At 41.9% G+C, this 13365-nt stretch overlaps 1 protein-coding gene across 24 annotated transcripts in view; it reads right to left on the bottom strand.

The window, feature by feature from the left end:
- Window positions 1-13365, bottom strand: part of LOC127000227 (potassium voltage-gated channel unc-103-like) — a 145592-nt gene that overhangs the window by 54939 nt on the left and 77288 nt on the right. For 21 of the 24 annotated variants that reach the window (XM_050863674.1, XM_050863656.1, XM_050863660.1 and 18 more), the window contains 4 exons: window positions 11267-11287; window positions 6656-6810; window positions 3686-3806; window positions 809-929 (listed from right to left, as the gene is read on the bottom strand). In XM_050863674.1, the coding sequence (XP_050719631.1) occupies window positions 809-929; window positions 3686-3806; window positions 6656-6810; window positions 11267-11287 (418 nt within the window). Of the gene's footprint in view, window positions 1-808; window positions 930-1784; window positions 1906-3685; window positions 3807-6655; window positions 6811-11266; window positions 11288-13365 lie in introns of all 24 variants that reach the window. The other 3 variants (XM_050863653.1, XM_050863657.1, XM_050863652.1) reach the window with 3 other exon arrangements.

Raw genomic sequence — 13365 nt, 5'->3', positions numbered from 1 at the left:
AAAGTCTTTGGAATCATACAACTTTTCATTTGTCTTGAATGTTTCTTGACAGGGTTTAGAAAAAAGTTGATGTTTTCTGAGAAGGAAAAAACAAACAGAAGAGAGGGTTAGAGCGTCAGAACATGCACCTCCACCTGCCACACTCCAGGGTACTGATGGACAATGGCTGTGGCCTTGATACCTTGGGCAGAGAAACAACAACACACCAAAAGACATCACCAAGGCATGAAAGGTCTGTAGTTTTCCAGACAACAAGGCTCAATATTAAAAGTTTTTACAGAAACCTTGCCTTTGTTTTTTTACCTATTTTTACCAAGCTTTTTATGAAAGTATAGCATTTTTTGTACAAATGTATTACAAACTTATGAGGTTCTCAAATGTGTTTATTGATTGCAAATGATGAAAATGCAGTGCACCTTCATGAGACACGGTGATGTTTTCAGTGTTGATTGTCTAGAGTGCCACAGAGTCACAGTTATCACACATGCACGTCACATGATAGCAGCGACTCTGACATATGTGTCAAGGTCTGAGGCTTTTGCTTGGTGAGTCATATGCTCCAAGTGAGACACTTCCAAGGGTGATTTCAAATTTATACAGTTCTGGCTGTCATACTATAAATTACATTTATATGAGCAACTAGGAGCTCTAAAATTTATGGTAGTGCATAACTAAAAAAAAAAAAAAAAAAAAAAAAAAAAAAAAAAATGAATCTTCTGAAGAGTCCTTGGAGTTTCTCAATCCAGCCTATGGGCCCATGCAGGCCTTAACCTACCCAGAGTTACTGGTCAGCCCCACCAGTACTTACAGCCAATGAGCATAACCAATATGGTGAATATCTTCTCTACATCTGTGTTTGGAGCCACGTTGCCGAAACCCACAGACGTGAGGCTACTGAAGGTGAAGTATAGTGCTGTCACATACTTAGCCTGTGGGAGGTAGTGGAGGTGATGCAGGGGATGGAATGGTTTTCTAAGGAAGGACATAGGTTCAAAAGCTCAAGGGTAATGCAAACAGTAATGAAGAGGGAGAATATGTAGGAGTGGAGGAATGGAGAAATTCTGCAATACTGGTGAAAAATCTGAAAATCCACTACAGTGGCAGAAAAAGTTGAGGTACAAAGGTGACTTATAAAGATAAGAACAACTTTGTTACCAGAAATAAGGAAGTTCTGGCTATCAGGGCGACATTATTACATCTGTTGCTGAAGAAGTTCTGCTAAATATTTTACCAATACAAGTAACCTACTGTTTGTAGGTTTGTGATCTGGTCAAGTATACAAAAGTACCAGAAATGTGCATGGTATACCATGTAACAGCTATGCATCACTTGAGTATGTTAGGGATTTTATCAACATTGTGTCATGAGTCTGTCACACCAAAAAAACTTGTAAGTGATGTTTCCTGATTAAATGCTATTGCATCCAACAGCAACAGACTCTGAACTGTGCACTGTTTACCACCACAGAAGAGTAGAGCTGATACTGGTGAAAGTAAATAAAGACTATGTCGTAAGGTAGCACATAGCTCAACTTGTACACAGTAACACTTACACCACATATTAAATAATGACAGTGTATACAAAGACAATTAACATGTGTGACAACAGTAGCAACATGACTGCATTCTAAAATATTTTTCATCAAGAGACTTCAGGGCTGGCCAAAGGTGGTGAAAATACTACATGAAAAGTTAGTTCTTGTGTAATTTGGTTGCTAAAGTCTCTCGATAATGGTAACTGATGCAGCCCATACTACTTAGTGAGTGCACTGTCAAGCCACTCACAGCCCATCATCATAACGAAGATAGTGAAGACCTTCTCGATCTCCGTGGTAGGGGATACATTTCCAAAGCCCACCGATGTTAAGGAGGAGAAAGTGAAGTAGAGGGCGGTGATGTAGCGAGACTGAGGAGATGGAGTGGTCATATTTGCATCTCAGTGGTTGGGTCATTTTTGAGAAAATAATGATGACATGGATGAGAGATTTAGAGCAATTAGAAACTCTTAAGTATTATGTGGTGAAATTATGATTTGCATATAAAGATTCCTAGCATTTGAATCCTTAAACAGATAAAACTAAACATTTTAATACTCTACTGCTATGTAAAATCTATGGAAACAGTAAGCTGCTTTCCTTTATAGGAGCTCTATACGGCAATATTTTTCTATGAATATAGAATAAGTAAAAGACTATATACATTTGAAACTTGCACTTGAAATCTAAGGTGCTATAGAAACCTTATTACCAATTGGAATGTAGCTTCATCTATGAATCTGCAGGCCTGGGTTCGAATCCTGACCAGGGCAGTCAGCGTGAAGTCCATCTAGCTGTTCATCCTCCCTTTCGGGCTTGTCGATAAATGGAGTTACTCAAAGGAAAGCATTATATACATCCATGATGGCTCAGATACTCGGGAGCAAATTTGTCAGCAAGGCAAAGTTAGCATTTCTGATGTTATTAGCCCCTGAATGACCTGCATTGATTCTAAAACAGTAATACAATTGCATTACCACTCAATTTCCTGGTGGTATTAGTCCCTCGTAAAAGTAAAGGTGGGAGCATATGTTATAGCTGCACATGACCACGGTGCTCATCTCCATCGCATTGACCCTTGAGCCTGTGGTGGGCAAGAACTAGAGATGTGCTGATACCACGATGTTGGATGATTCCAATACCAGTGCCGATACTCATTTTTCAACCGATACTGATACTAACAAATGGCCAATATTTTGCAGATACCCATACCAATACTTTTTTATTTTGATTGCATATCTGTAAGAATATAAAAGTATAGTATTACTTGCATCTTAAAATTAGAAATAAGGGAAATTGGGAATAATTATAACTGGATGGTTTTGAGTGATGGTAAACAAAACAGAAAAAAGGATGATAATGTTACATGTAAAAATACTATAAACTCGATCATAACCATCTATGTTAATCAGCGTCATGAAACATGTTTGTCTTGAATCACATTATAAATAAGCCAGAAAATATCGGAGTATCGGTCATATTTTCCCCTTGCCGATATCGATACTACAAATAGAGGCCGATACTGCCGATACCAATACCGATACTATCAGAACATCTCTAGTAAGAACCCAATACTCCAGGACCTAGGGGAGGTGTATGTGACATCCAGGTTACCAGTTTATCTTGGTCAGAGGATGAACACTTGGGTAAGCTGTGCCGACTGCCCGAACTGGGATTCAAACCTGGATCTACAAATTCGTAGTTAAATGTGCTAACCACTACACCACGGAGCACAGTACTCTAGAATAGCCTACTTTGATTTTATAAAACAGTATTAAGCTTGCAATATTCCTTAATTTTCTTACATCTGACTCATATCTATCATGTGAGGGCTAGTGAGTTACTCTGGCAAATGCTGCCTTCCTCTGTTACACACTATGCTATGGGCCAGTTTAACAGCCCAACATAGTCATTGTAAGCGCCCAAACCAAACTATATTCTCCACAATGATCCGGTATTTCTACCCAATACCAAATACTAATAAAGAGATTTCCTGTATGGTTTCCTAAGAAATCCTCCTCCTTTTTACATCAATGCCAAACACTAGAGGTACAAGGAGTTTTCATCATATTCTGTGTTTGGTTGGGGAGCTTACAAACTTGCTGTACTGGACTGTAACACACTATGCTACAAGCCAGCCCGGTGACCTACCCTGAGTGTGGGCCCGCCCGTGCTGTTGCTGTAGTAGTACTGGCGGGTGGCGTTGGCCAGGTGGTCCAGCCAGCCAATTTTGTGAGGCAGGCCTGGCCGCTCGGCGTTCCCAATGGCATACCTGTTGAGGGTGGTGCAGGTGAGGAACAGGTAACATGGTGGGAGGAAGATTAGATTAGTCGACACTCTACAGCACAAAAATGGCATGAGCTACACATTGAACATAAACTAATAGAATTGGGGGCATCCCGTACATTATCGCTGCGTGTGGCCTCTGTGTTCATCTCTGTCCCATTGGCCCTTTACCCCAGGACACAGGGCAGGTGTGACATCCGGGTTACCACAGTTTACCTTCCCCAGGTGCCCATTTATTTGTTTATTATTTATTTATGGAGGATGATGGATAGTGTTGAGCAAAGAATGGCATGGCAGCAGGCACTGTACAGGTTATGTATCTTTTATCTCTACACTGGCCCCTCATGTCTTCAATTTTCCACACCATATTATACATAAAGTCCCCTATATATAAAATTGTAGCTGTTTAGCCTTATGCCCCTGGGAGGGAAAGAACACAATTAATCAATGCATATGGAAGGGTGATGGGCAGGGAGGGGTGAGGCAGAACTACCTCAATCAATCAATTAATGGGGGCATATGTCGGGGGGCGCGTTGCCTCGCCCACCTACAACGCCAAGTCCAAGGGTTCCTCCAGGCAAGTCTCCATGCAGGTCCCCTTCCCATCCCGAATACCTCCTGGCAGGATCTACTGACTTGCTCAAGTCACGAACTCCGTGGGCGTCCCCTTAGCCTCCTCCACTCAGGATTGTCTCTGTATGAACAGGGACAGCCTCAGGGTAACGTACCACATGCCCGTATAGCAGTAGTTAGCGTTAACAGACTATACGGGTAATATATGCCGAATCAGACTCATGGAGCAGTCACCGGTTTGACACAATCATTCCAGAGATATCCCATGTAGACACTTATTACCAAATGCATCAATCAGCCTCTCCAAGTCCCCATCCAGCGTCCATGTCCCACAGCCACAGGGTAAGACAGGGAGCACAAAAGACTTGAAGATCCGCATCTTTGTCCTTCTGCACGGGTATCGACAACGCCATCGTCGCCATGACGGCCATGTAGTACTCGTGTTGGGTCAGACCAATCCGCCATAAGACTTCCTGGCAAGACTCACCGTTGTTATGAAAGTGTACGCTACCGAGGTGTGTGAAATTTTCCGAGATCTCAATGTCCTCGCCACACACATGAAATGACTGTAGCTACTGTTTCATCTAGCAAGCCTCCAAACACCTGTATCTTGGTCTTGGCCCAGGAGTCCCAAGGGCTTCGCCTAGGTTTACTGCTTATCGACAAAAACAAGGTCAGTGACCCTGGTATTGATAATGGATGCTCCACAATGACTCTGTCCACAACTCTGCCTAGTACCCAATACATACAAGTGTTGAAAAGCGATGGGGCAAGGACACAGCCCTGCCTCACTCCCGCATTCACGGGAAAGGAGCTGGACAAGCCCCCCCCAACACACTTCACAGAACTCTGTCCCAGAATACAGCTAGGCCAGTCAGCAAATCAATAGTCCTTGCAAGAATCTATCGGATTCGCAGGATATTCAAGAGCGTCTCGCGATGCACTGAACCAACGCCTTCTTGATATATATATATATATATATATATATATATATATATATATATATATATATATATATATATATATATATATATATATATATATATATATAAATAAATATATATATATATATATATATATATATATATATATATATATATATATATATATATATATATATATATATATATTTTTTTTTTTTTTTAAGCTGCAAGCACTGTTGAAACTCGCGTCGGCGCTCCACCAGTTCGCGAAGAGCCATGATGCGGTCAGTCGTCAACATATGACAGCTAGGCGTGAACCCAGACTGTTCAGCAGTCTCTGCAGCTTCGATCAGCAGCTGGCAGCGAATTCGCATCAGCAATAGGTGGGCAAGCACCCTGCCTGGCACACTGAGCAGTGTAATGCCACGGTAGTTGTTGCAGTCCTGCTGGCGGTCCCCTTTCTCTTTGCAGATATAGGGACGACCAACTTCTTTCAGTCAGGAGGAATGGCACCAGATTGCCATACGGTAGTCAGGACCGCATGCAACCCGCGGGTCATGCCTCACCGGGAGCTTTGAGCAGCCCTGCACTGATGTTACAGGTGCCAGACGCCTTTCCGCCCCTCAACTTTGCCACAGCCTCTGACCTCGTCAAGAGAGGGCGGGCTTTCGTCGAAAGAACTGTCTGGAGCAAGGTAGTGTGCTCGCTGTCTGTAAATATTCATAAAATTTGTGTGTGTGTGTGTGTGCGCGCGCGCGCGCATACTTAAATTAACCTCTGATTCAGATTGCACACATATGGAGAACTGGGGGAATATGTAGATTATCGTCGCCATGCAATCTCCCTGACCGTCACCCACTCCGCGCCGCCGCCCTCCACTGTCACCACTCACCACCATGGAGGTATTATAACCTCCATGGTCACCACTCACCAGATGTCAACAACGGCGCAATGCGATGCGCACCACGCATCCTTAACAAATATTGCCGAGATAATCTAAACTACCCTACTTATATCTAACCTAACCTAACTAAACTTGACCCCTTGCTGCCAAAATGCCATGTGCTAGACGGCAATTTGAGTTTTCTTTAATTTCCCGGAAGCTATTACTTACTGCAATGCATGCAGACACCAAAATACTCAACATAATGTGTAGAATTAACCTTACGCGAGATGGTTACCATAGAAGAAATATTAGCATGAAGGTTCCCTCTCAAATGATGTTGTGTTTCCTTTTCAAGATGAAGCTTCCCTCTGAAAATGAAGTTATCCTCTTAAGAGCAATCTGTTTGGGGGAGAAAGACCATTAATGTGTGGAATGAATAGAAGCGATACTCACCAGATGCAGGCGAGCCAGTGGGCGATGAGGGCGAAGGTCGCCATGAGGAGGAGGAGGACGGCGGCGCCATACTCTGAGTACCTGTCTATTTTCCTGGCCACCCTCACCAGGCGCAGGAGTCGAGCGGTTTTCAGGAGGCCGATGAGGGTGGTTGTCTGTCGTTTAGGAAGAAATCACTGTAAGGCACGGCGGAGACATGACGAAGCACTACTCTACAGCTTCCACTGGGACACGGATTCGCCATGACATCAAACATTTCCTATAATGGTGGGACAAAAACTAATATTTGTAGTTTTTTTGGGGGAAGGTTGAAATTTTCCGTAATTCCCCACCATTTGAGTGACAATGAGTGCACGGTCCCAGGAGCGTGAAGTTCATTATCATTACTGGCGCGGGTCATAGTGTTACACGGCGGTCCACGCGGTTCACTGCGGCTCGCTCGGTGGCTCATTAGCGGGACTCATTACACAGCCGGGCACCGTTAACATAGGCGCTCTGCTCACGCGGGGATTTGTGCGCCACCTTTGAGTCATATTTAAGCTCTATATGAATTTACCTGTTACAATACATGAAGGATATCTGTATCCCATCAAAATGGCTGCAATATTTAGAGACTACGTCATTATTGATTTTTGGAGACTATCGTTTTGTCTTCATTTTAGAGCCAATCGAAGGCGTAGATGTGTATATAGTGATCTGTTCAAGTGAAAATTTGTGCGCCAACAATGAGTCGTATTTAAAATTCATATGTATTCACTTGTTATAATACATGAAGGAAGTCTGTATCACATATCAAATGAATGCACAGATTACCGAATGTCATTACTGCTAATTGGTGACTATTGTTTTGTCTTCATTATAGAGCAAATTGAAGGTTTATGTCTACATTTTTATCTATTCAAGTGAAAATTCAAGGGTTATCAACGTTGCAGGGCAAAAACAACAGTAAGATGATGACCTGGTGTAACACTTTCTTTCCTTGCCAATACAGTTGAATGCGCACAATCGTATAGTTATTGCTTTAGCTATTCAAATGAGAAATCCGAAGTTCTGGGATTCGGATCAGCGAGGGCCGTCTAAAATTAACGAAAGGTGGTAAAGAAATGTTCACCAAGCAGCCAACACCTTGTCAAGTGCTGCTCGTGACAAGGGAAAAAACTGAAATATTGCACTCCGATAGAAAAAGTGAAATGTCTAAATTAAATCTGACAAACAATTAAGTTTTATTCTAATATTTCATCGTTATATCTCACCTTAGTAGTTCAAATAAACTTTCCTGATAACACTAATTGGATGGGCGTGTACAAAGTGGCGAACCTCCTCTAAATGCTGAGTAAATGTTGACTGAATGTTAATGTTTCACGCGCCTGGGAACTCGTGAGGCGCAGCTTCCGCCAGTCCCAGTGGAAGGAACCTCTAATAAAGGTCAGCTAAGGTCATGCATTGTGACTACCTCAAGGTCACAGTCAGCCAATAACTGCAACAGCTTTGCCGACACGTTGAAAAAGTGTCTGCGTAAAGCAAGTATAATAATAATAATAATAATAATAATGATAAAAAGGAAGGTATAGAGTGAAGCGGTAAGATAAAAAAAATAAGCGTCCGTGGAGTTAGCCGTTCTGACTGTGCCCTTGGAGAGGCAAACATGATGCAGGAGCAAAAATACGTAATTCTAAGAGTAAAAAATAAAGACCTGCTACCTCGGAAGCCTCACCAGAACATGAACACTACCCAAGATTTTTCCCTCTTCACAAGTAAAGCACATGAATCCCGATGGGCACATAATGACTGAGGAGGAACAGACAGTATAAACACCTGGACGTATGCAGCGGCCAGTGAAATATTGCTTATTGAAAAAGAGGGCAAAATACGAACACGGAAACTTTTTCACTGAGGTCGATGAGACGAAGTAAAAAAATATAGCTCCGAGATAGCTGGTCCAGCGCTACGTAGTCATGCCCGTGCTTGAGGTTGATAGATGAATAGATAAATAGCTAGATGAATAGATAACTAGAAGGAGATAGACAGACACATAGAAATATAGATAAAGACAGGTAGAAGATAGATATATAGATAGATACAGACAGAGATATAAATAAATAGATAGATAGAAAGACAGTTAAAAACAGAGAGAGAGAGAGAGAGAGCATGGAAGTGAATCTGTCGTTGCATTTTCTTATTTATTATTATTATTATTATTTTATTACCTCAGTCACCACCAGAAGTGCTAGTAGGAGATACAACAGTAGCAAAAAGATGAATAATGACATTTACTTTCGTCCTGTGATGCAACTCCATTATTTTTATGAAAGGATTATCAAATTATTTTCAAGTATGCATTGAGACAGACTCCTTCCGCCATCACATCGTTAAAACTGACATGTACAATGATGGTAATAGTAAATAATTATAAGTATCTGACATAACAGGGATGACCATACCTCGTTGTGTTTCCCTTAAAAGCTCAAACGCACTCCATTAAAAACCACAACACATTGACATTCGCGTTCCATTAACCGTATTACAGGTTAATCGGAAGCAGTGTGAAGGAGGAAGAAGACAAAAAACAGTCCAATTGTTCCCTGTTACTCCAGGAGCCTAAGAGACGATGATGCAAAGGGAGTGAAGGGTCTCTTTACGTTACTCGGTATGTTATCCAGGAGCATATTATTCTACACAGCGTGACGGGACGAGGGGCGGGCTGCGGCAGGGGGCAGCTTGGGCTACAGGGTCTGCGCAGCGGCTGGAGTCGAGATTCTATAATTTTAATCTTACTCCACAGATGAAAAAGAGTATTGATCTGAGTGTTTTGTGAAACGGTTAGCTTTGAAATAAAGATATAATATTACAAAAAGGAGAAAAAAAAAAAAACGTTACGAATGACTATAAAAATATAATCTATGTTACTGAATATTTAAGCGAAGCTGACATAGTTAAAAAGATTTAAATAAGTGTGAATAAGTTAAGAATTTGAAAGCACTTTGAACACTGAGGTGCACACGACACACCTCAGGCCGCTGATCACCCCGCGACGCAAAAATACAGCTTACTCGCGAACCAATAAAAGCTTAAGATATATACAGCAATTTGCAACTCGTTAAATTGCAATTTAACAGCCGAGGTTTACTAAAAAATAGTTACGAACTTTTTGAAAAGAGATCAGCTCAATTTAAAGTCGATACTTAACTTTGCAATATATGAACCTCTAGCATATCAGGCGGGTAAAAACACGCAGTATCACAAAAAAGTGGGAAACACTCGATAAAACAATGTATTAACAAATAGTACTTTATCGTATAAGTGACCGTCATCTTAAAAAAAATGACACGAAAACTATCTAAATAAAAATCTTCCCCGAAGTCGGTCAATGACTGGGAGCGAATAGAAGTGAAAAAAGGAAGTGTCGCATCCCCAACGGAAAGGTCGAGTGTGAGACAAAGAGGAGCCAGAGTAGTGGATGCCGCCCTCGCTGGCTGCGTGGAGGAAGCCATTTTGTACCTTCGAGAGGCAACACGCACTCCGGTCCTCACCAGTGGCCCAGTACGCCGATCCGCCCTCGCAGGACCCAACCTTGTACTAGCTTAGGTGCTGGTGCCTCACCCTGAAGGGGAACTGAGCAGGGCCTTACAGAGGAGAGCTGAGGGTGGTGGGTGGCGGGGGAGGGGCGCCGCCTGGACTGGCTACATGGTCTGGCAGGGTCGGAAGGGCTCTGGGTCTGACAACACTGACCACCAAACAGACAATGCCGGGCATGTAGAATAATATGTCTTCCCGAATTACCTTCTCGTTTTCCTGGATTAGGCATGAAAAAAGGCAAGAATACGATTAGTGTTTCTTCTTTTTTTGAGAGCGACAAGAGGCAGGGTCAGGCCAAGACGACTGAACAGAACCACGCGTCAAGGTCACAGCATGACCCTTGACCCGGCACTGAGCCATGCACTGCCGTTAGAAGCTAGCACGTCCCCCTGAGTTGAGGAGAGCGACTCATGCCCACTTGACTACTCACTGATCCTCCTCCTCCTTGGCAACACTTGGCACTGCTAACGCCGACAGCTTCATGCAAACAAAATTTCCCTTAAAAGAACAGACACTCATGCACCAATCAACACTTGGTTATTTGAGACCAATGAAGAAAAATAATACCACTTGACTAGGACGGCACCATGGAAGGAGGATGGCGCAGCGGAGGCGTCAAATGTTTCAGGGGGATACTAAGGGATGGATTTGTTTTCCTCAAAATGACGACAAGTACACTACAGCTGTACACAAGTCGACGGTGCTGTGCTATGATGAACACTGAGCCTGTGCACCTCCCGGCCGTATTGAGACAAAGCCATAATGTTGCGGTGCACCGTGAGGATGAGAAAAGTAATTTGCGTGCGTGACCTTGGGAATCGAGCTGAGCAGTCGTGTGGTGGGGCTGTAGGGTACCTGCTCGGTGTGGGGGTGCAAGTTAAAATCTCACTCTTTGATTTAGAACAGGTGACTCGCCAAACAATTTAGTTGAGGCTTCACTGAGCAAAATTAGTATACAAAAAAAATATTGCAGGCTGCACATAATGGGTGTCATAAGGCTTATGTGCGAGTCGCTCTAAAGCTTGGGTTGTTTACCTTTTCATCATCTGCTTCCTGCTGAAAAATGTCAGAAATACAATTAGAACAGATGAAGACACAGGATGGTTAGTTAGCACGCAGCGTAGCAGACACGCCAAGGCAGGGCGAGAGAAACCCATGTAGTCGAGGAACTAAACAGATACAACTGCACTGGTCAGGCAGGTGGGGTGACACACTGCATCAATAAGGGGCCAGACTGCTGCAATGTAATGAAGCTAAACAAAGGGCCAACTTTAGGGGCAGGGAACTACACTGAAATGTATTACATCAACATTAATCACAAAGACTGTATTACCTATGACACTAAAGGTAAATACAAAATATTGAAATAAATAAAGAAGCAAGGGCATTATCATGAAAAAAATGTTGTGCACATAATATAAAATCCAGTGCTTAGAGTTTAGTAAAATATGTAATTAGTAATCTAATATAAATGCCTAAATAGCACCTTCATTTCTAGAAATATTTACATCTGCCTCGCTGGTAGAATAAAAAAGCAATATCGAAAATGTGATGGAGATAAAATTGCAACATATGTGTGGATATCGAGGTAAATGAGTAAGCCGGTATTAAAAAGAGTGCAAAGCTATATATAAAAGTGAGTGTTAATAAAAAAGAGAGGTAACGAAAGAGCAGCTTGAAACGCGAGGCGAAAAGAGAGCAAAGTCTCGCATGGGTTTTTCTCTCCTCTGCTCTTGTCCAACAACAATTATATAAATCATACACAACCGTTTCAGCCTCTCTACTCCTCTGGACACATGCGCTACCAAACATGTGCTTAAAAATAATAATAAAAACAAATGCTAATCATAACTAATTTAGAGGCTCTCTGGTTTAATCCGAGCAATTTTTCTTTCAATAATACAAACAATAAACATGACCATATAGATTTAGACAAAGCTTTTTTTCCTTTTTCCTTTGCCTTGACTTTCGATTGCTTGATTTGTGCTTTTTTTTCAGTGAATATTTAGAGAGAAAATTTGACATTATATATCTATATATTTTTGGAAAGCCAATACGTTGCTAGTCTGCGTGTCAGTGAGGCTGTGCTCGAGGCTTAGGGAGTGTGGCAGCGAGGCGGAGCCAGTCAGTTCACCTCCCGTCCCTCAGTGACACCAGCGCGCGGCGTGAACACTGACAGCCACCAAATGGTTGCACAACGCCGCCTCTTCGTGTTCGTTACTAAGCACTTGTTTGTGTGAGGCATGAAGGCAGACACCTGCCTTTAAAAGTGCTTTTAATGTGTTGAATTTTATGGCTAATGGATCAAATACTATTTTTTTATAATTATGATTTCAGCATTTATAATGGTATTAATAATACTAATAATTATAGTAATAATAAATAATAAGAATGATGACAATAGCAATAATAACAACAATAATAATTTGCAATAATAGCTTTGATATTACTCTTACATATCAGTGCAGAAGCTCAAAAGTCTCAGCGAGGTAATTAACCCCGCGGGGAGTTTCGGCAAAACGCGAGGTGGTCTTTGCCGCGGCACACTTAACCGTGACGAGGATGTTGTTACCACGACAGTGAACTGAACTTCATAATGGGCTCAAGTACTACAGCAGACAGTAGCCAGTAGAGGAGGTGCTTTTAAGCAAATTTACTCTACTCTCTTTCCATAAACAACATTTGTTTTTGTAATTATTATTGTTATTGTCAGTATCATCATCGCCATTATTATTTTTATTATTATCATCATCGGCATCATTGCCATTTAAAACTAAGAACGATTGTTGTCCACTCTTTGGCGTAAAACATTTTATCAATAATAAAATCCCTTTTTGGATTTTCATATCAACCTAAAAATTACTACTTCTGTACAACATAAAACTTTCCTACACAAAGCTTCCTTCCCTCCCGCGACTCTGCCACAACCCACTTAACAAAGGGAAGGTAAGGAACACCTCCCTTTAATATTTGCAAATGCCCTGTTGACATCTGATATTGATTACCCCATTATGCAGAATCCTTTGCTAAGTAACAACTAAAAGCGTCATTCAAAATTGCATTTAAAAAACTGAAGGGCATTTTAGTGTGTGGGAGGAAGATGGTGTTTGCTGAGCAAGTTGTTGGACTACAGA

Source organism: Eriocheir sinensis, chromosome 18 (assembly GCF_024679095.1).
Source record: "Eriocheir sinensis breed Jianghai 21 chromosome 18, ASM2467909v1, whole genome shotgun sequence".
Classification (NCBI taxonomy): Eukaryota; Metazoa; Arthropoda; class Malacostraca; order Decapoda; family Varunidae; genus Eriocheir; species Eriocheir sinensis.
This window is presented reverse-complemented; position numbering and strand designations above follow the sequence as displayed.